We start from the raw sequence: 6,000 nt of genomic DNA, 5'->3' as shown, positions 1-6,000 counted from the left end.
ACCATGCCCGGCTAATTTTTTCTATTTTTAGTTGTTTGGCCAATTTCTTTCTATTTTTAGTAGAGATGGGATCTCGCTCTTGCTCAGACTGGTCTCGAACTCCTGAGCTCAAACGATCCGCCCACCTCGACCTCCCAGAGTGCTAGGATTACAGGCGTGAGCCACTGCGCCTGGCCTAAAGTCAGATTTTTAAACAACTTCCTCGAATATTCTTTTGAACAAGGAAACTATAAATTAAATATAAATTATAAATCATGGCACATCAGAAACAATGAGTACACCTGGTATCCAGATCTTGGTTTCTAAATACTATTTTCCACTAACAAGAACCAGGGCTTCTTAGAGAAAAGACACATTCCAATTCTGGGACAAGGAAAATAGAAGATGAGCCTAGAAATCTTGCTGTCCCAGGCAGTAAGGAAGTGCTAAAAGAATGATGAGGACACTTCAAACAAAATAGCATAGGAGCTCCTACTGTTCAAAAAATTCTGGAACAATGTAAGTGTAAAAATAAATAATAGTGATAGATCATATTTCACTGAGTAAGAATTCATGAGTACATACTAATTAAATATATAAATAAATAAATGGGAAAGAAAGGAAATTGTCTATGAATGTTAATGGACCATCAATGCATGCTAAATCTAGTGGGTGAAAGTCTAATGAGCAAGAAGAAATTTATAAACATAGTTTCAATGTATCTCCATATTAATTACTTATTAATTAGAAAGGGAAAAATAGTAACTTGACAGTGGAGAAAGCTAACGAATGCCACCTTAACCAACAGATCAATGTCAACATCACTAGTATTTGGACAAGCTGATATCGTGTGCCCCCTGCACTGATGCACTGAGAAGAGCAAAATAACATTTCTATGTTTTTCCCACCAAACATGAATAACCTGATCTAAACATGAAGACTTATCAGATAAACACAAATTAATGGACATTCTACAAAATAAGTAGCCTCACAAATGTCAAGATCAGGAGAGGTTGAAATTCTGTGCTAGACTAAAGGATACTAAAGAGACATGGTAACATGTGATCTTCAACTGGATGCTGGACTGGAAAAATAAAAATTGGATGGAAACTATCAAGAACATTATTGGGACAATTAATAAAATTTAAATATGGACTTTGGATTAAAAATAATAGTATATGAAGGATAAATTTCCTAATCTTTTTAACTGTACTATGGTTATATAAGAGATAATTCTTTTTCCTAAGAAATACACACTGAAGTACAGGGGTAGAGGAGAGGATTATGATGTCTCCAACTTATGTGTTCAGAAAAAAAAAAGCATATATAGATCGAAACTGGTAAAACAAATGGGGCAAAACAAAACAAATTAATGATTTTGAGTATATAGGAATTTTTTGAGCATATAACTTTTCTGTAAGTTTGAAATTGTACCAAATAAAAAGTTATAAACAAATAAAAACATTTCTTACTGTTAAAAATATCTTTTTCTTGGTTATACTTTCTAATAGTGGCATTTAAAGCAGATCATTATATGACCTGTTGATACAGAAACAAACACTTCCTGAAACCCAATACTGCCTAACTTCTGTTTGCTAACTAACTACTCTGTTTGCTAAGGGTCCTACTCAGGTAGGACCCTTCCTTGCAACAAGGTATTAGGAATATTCACATTACAAATGATCACACTGAAAATCAGAGGTGTTAAGTTTGTTTTCCAAGTCACATGGTAATGACAGAGGGGTAATTCAAATCCAGACTTATTTGATTCCAAATTTTTATCTCTAGATATCATGCTTCCTCATCTTAAAAATACAGTCTAAATTTTTAAAAAATAAATTATTATTTTGACCTCATTCAGACTTGCAGAAAAGCTGTAACAGTAAAAATAATTCCTGAATACCCTTAACATAAATTCCACAAATGTTGAACATTTACTACTTTCACTGATCCTTCTTTCTCTTTCCATTTATACATTTTTTTGTTTTCTGAACTGTTTAAGATAAGTTATGAGCATGATACCACTTTAGACCTAAATATTTCAGTGTGCATTTCTTAAAAAAAGTCTTATATAACCATAAGACAGTAATACTGAAATAATACTATTATCTAATCTATAAACCTTACTGAGATTATAAATTATCCCACTAATGTCCTTTTTTTTTTTTTTTTTTTTTTTGAGGCAGAGTCTCACTCTCTTGCCTGGGCTAGAGTGCCATGGTGTCAGCCTAGCTCACAGCAACCTTGAACTCCTGGGCTCAAGCGATTCTCCTGCCTCAGACTCCCAGGTAGCTGGGACTACAGGCACGTGCTACCATGCCCGGCTAATTTTTTCTATTTTTAGTTGTTTGGCCAATTTCTTTCTATTTTTAGTAGAGATGGGATCTCGCTCTTGCTCAGACTGGTCTCGAACTCCTGAGCTCAAACGATCCGCCCACCTCGACCTCCCAGAGTGCTAGGATTACAGGCGTGAGCCACCGCGCCTGGCCCTAATGTCCTTTTATAGTAAAATTCCAAATTAAGGATGCAATCAGTTGTAATGTCTGTTTAGTTCTTTAAATCAAGAATAGTTCCTAGACACTATTAAATTTTAATGCCTTTAAACCAAAACCCCATTTACCTATTTAGGTTGCTGCAGTTCCTATCAAATTTAGTCTCTAAAGTCAGATTTTTTTTTTTTTTTTTTTTTGAGGCAGAGTCTCACTCTGTTGCCTGGGCTAGAGTGCCGTGGCGTCAGCCTAGCTCACAGCAACCTCAAACTCCTGGGCTCAAGCGATCCTCCTGCCTCAGCCTCCCGAGTAGCTGGGACTACAGGGCATGCACCACCATGCCCGGCTAATTTTCTATATATATTTTTAGTTGTCCAGATAATTTCTTTCTATTTTTAGTAGAGACAGGGTCTCGCTCTTGCTCAGGCTGGTCTCGAACTCCTGATCTTGAGCGATCCACCCACTTCGGCCTCCCAGAGTGCTAGGATTACAGGCGTGAGCCACTGCGCCTGGCCTAAAGTCAGATTTTTAAACAACTTCAGTTCACTGATCATAAAGATTCTTTCTCACAATAAATATTTTATTGGAGATGTATATAAAATCCAAACATTTTACCTTTTGTATCAGGATGTATCCAGGATGTTGCACAATTAATTTTCAAAGGGCAGCCATCAAAAACTTTCGAAAAGCATGCTCCCATCTTATTTATAAAGAAAGAAATTTGACTTATTTGATTAGAAAATTTTATATATTCTTAGAAAATAGCTAAGATCATTATGAAATCCCAAGCTTACTCTTATTTGCATATACTTGTGGCTTCATCCCCCCCGAAAATTCACATTTTGACATAATTTAATCCCTTCTACTGATAGTCTCCTATTCTTTCCTTTTGTAATCTACTATTTTAGGGCAAATATATCAAACTTTTACCAAAACATCCATATAGGTCAATGATATAGTCTAGGAATTTTAAGATAATACTTTTACTTTTTTTTTTTTAGGAATAACAATTATTAATGTGAAACAATGGATGATTTTATTCAGCAACATTATAGTAATTATAATTGCAGTATGACTCCATAATAGTCATAACAGACAAAAAGACCAATATTTTATATTATATATTAGACTTTTGCTGAATAAAAAAGTATAATTTATAAAGCATCCCATTCATATGATTGGTTGAAGCACCTCACAGATTAGTTCCACTGAAGGGCCAGAAAAAAAGCATTAACCTAAGCTTCCCTGGTGCCTTTTCACTGTATATAGTCCAATGTGAAAATGATTTCAGGGGTAGAAAGATATTTAACCTACACAATGAAGAGGACACAGTACTAGTCACGCCATCACATTAAGATTAAATTGGCCTTTGTAAACTAATTTGAGGACTCAACTTCCAGTAATTTATAAAAAGTGAAACACTGCAAATTCTAACACATTCACTCAAATTAGGTTACAGGATTTGATCCATGGTATATCCAAATCCATCTTATACATCTTTCTATTTTTTGATATCCTTACTTTCAATGGCTCAAGATACTTGATAGCCAATACATTGCTTCTTCTAAAGAGATAAAAAGTGGCAAATAGTTCACATAAAAATATTCCTTACCAGCACTTTTGGGGTGGGTGGAAGGCCATTTATGGCTGGTTTCTGTGGGAAAAATAACGTTTAATACTGTAAGACCTCCTAAGACTTAAAAAAACAAAAAACTTTAGTCATATAGAAATTCAGTTATTTGAATTCTGTAATTAGACAGACTATGATCCTTACATGATAAATATAGTATTAGTTACCACTAATCACTAAATGCCTATTATACCTACAGGGAAGTCTCGCTTGTCCTTTTTTCGTGGTAACTGTGGTGCTTGTGCCGATCCTTCTGTATTTTCACTGATCAGTTTTGAAATACCATCACCATTTCCTAAAGAGAATCATGGTTAAAAAGTGAATGACCATACAAATAAGTACTTTGTTTGAAAAATAATTTTCCCTTTACTCCACTACTTGTCTCCCCTTTGGGTGATCCTTTACTGCAGAACATTCTCCACTGTCAGATGAATTATTAATAATTTATCTTTGGTACCTTTCTCTACATTCTGTAGAGGCAGCATTGCATCTTTAGCAGTGGCCTTAATCCACAAAAACAACAAATGTTTTTCCACATTGTGAGGACAAATGAAATCAGACCTACTGATACTGATATTCAAGGCCTTTTATAATTGACCTTTTTAGTTCTATCTTCCAGTATACACCCCTTAAAAGCTCACATTTCTACCATAATAGACTGTATTTCAAACACAATTCAGATGTTCCTGCTTCAGTGATTTGCTTATTCTTACTTTCTAAGAATGCTCCACCTATTGAAGGCTCACCAAGCCCTTTAACACCCTGCAAGAGCCCACTTCCTCTATTTCCTATCCTTATCTCCCTCAGAAATCTATGGTCTTCTATCACATACAGGTAATTATTTTAGAAGACACTTATACAAGCTATCTTTCTTAATGTTATGTGTATATGGGTATAACATCTGCTATGGACCCTGAACTTCTCGAGGGCAAGAACATGCATTCATCCTTCTAGATCCTACAATAAATATTTAGCAAGAGATAAAATTAGGGTTGAAGTAGACTGAATCCATTATAGCTCATCCATGGGGAATTAAAGAACCTTTCACAAAGCTTTAAACTGTAATAGGACTGACTAAAGACAAAAGATATTCTTTAAAATAGGAACAAAATGGCTTTCTGTCCAGTTTTCACTTTATTTACCCAGATCACAGTATCTAGCCATATGCACTGCCCAGTTGCTGACACTGCTAGTCATACCAATAGAGGAAGTCTCTGCTACAGGACCACAACTTGGGCTACTCTGTCTTCTGAGAATTTGGGGAGCTCTATTCTCTGAATCAGGACAACGTTTTATGGTTGATGCTTTTTCTTCATCTGGGAAGTTGTCTTCAGGGTAACTGTTTATCCTTGGCTAGTGGTACAAAGACAAAAAAGTACTTCAAAAATTCTGGATAAAAAGCAGTAACACTTAATTATCATTAGGCATCAAAGACTTTAGGGAGAGGGGGATACACCTAATTTCTTTCTTGTATATGGTTCAATTTACTGGGTTATATAAGCAAAGTAAGAGTCGAGCTACTGTCCCGACACAACTATAAATTAGCCATGTGATTTTTAATCAGCCCTAACCCAAAACTAAAAAAATTTTTGTAACTAATTATGCAATTCACAAATAACCATAAACAAGGAAACTGACTTAATAAAGCATGACTCTACTAAAATGTCGAACTGTAGTAATAAAGTGATGATAAACAATGAACTCTCTATCTTCCATTCAGTCAAGTATTTTCTCAAATGAGTAATACCTTTTGTCTTTTTCTAATAGCTATTAAAAATATTGTAATTCTCATTAAATCTTTTTTACTATATATTTTACATCTTTATGCCCCCTCCTGAAGCAGACTGTACTCATCTAAAATATATATTAAAAAGAATTTTGAAAAAAAAAACCTCAAAATTA

General features: G+C 34.6%; 1 protein-coding gene across 1 annotated transcript in view; it reads right to left on the bottom strand.

Annotated features, from left to right (window-relative positions):
- Positions 1 to 6,000, bottom strand: part of MAP4K5 (mitogen-activated protein kinase kinase kinase kinase 5) — a 111,465-nt gene that overhangs the window by 18,241 nt on the left and 87,224 nt on the right. The window contains exons 16-20 of the mRNA XM_012663748.1: positions 5,298 to 5,451; positions 4,296 to 4,393; positions 4,081 to 4,122; positions 3,084 to 3,168; positions 2,960 to 2,982 (exon numbers count right to left, since the gene is read on the bottom strand). Coding sequence (XP_012519202.1) covers positions 2,960 to 2,982; positions 3,084 to 3,168; positions 4,081 to 4,122; positions 4,296 to 4,393; positions 5,298 to 5,451 — 402 coding nt within the window. The remainder of the gene's footprint in view (positions 1 to 2,959; positions 2,983 to 3,083; positions 3,169 to 4,080; positions 4,123 to 4,295; positions 4,394 to 5,297; positions 5,452 to 6,000) is intronic.

This window comes from Propithecus coquereli, unplaced genomic scaffold (assembly GCF_000956105.1).
Source record: "Propithecus coquereli isolate 6110/MARCELLA unplaced genomic scaffold, Pcoq_1.0 Scaffold83, whole genome shotgun sequence".
In the NCBI taxonomy this organism is placed as follows: domain Eukaryota; kingdom Metazoa; phylum Chordata; class Mammalia; order Primates; family Indriidae; genus Propithecus; species Propithecus coquereli.
This window is presented reverse-complemented; position numbering and strand designations above follow the sequence as displayed.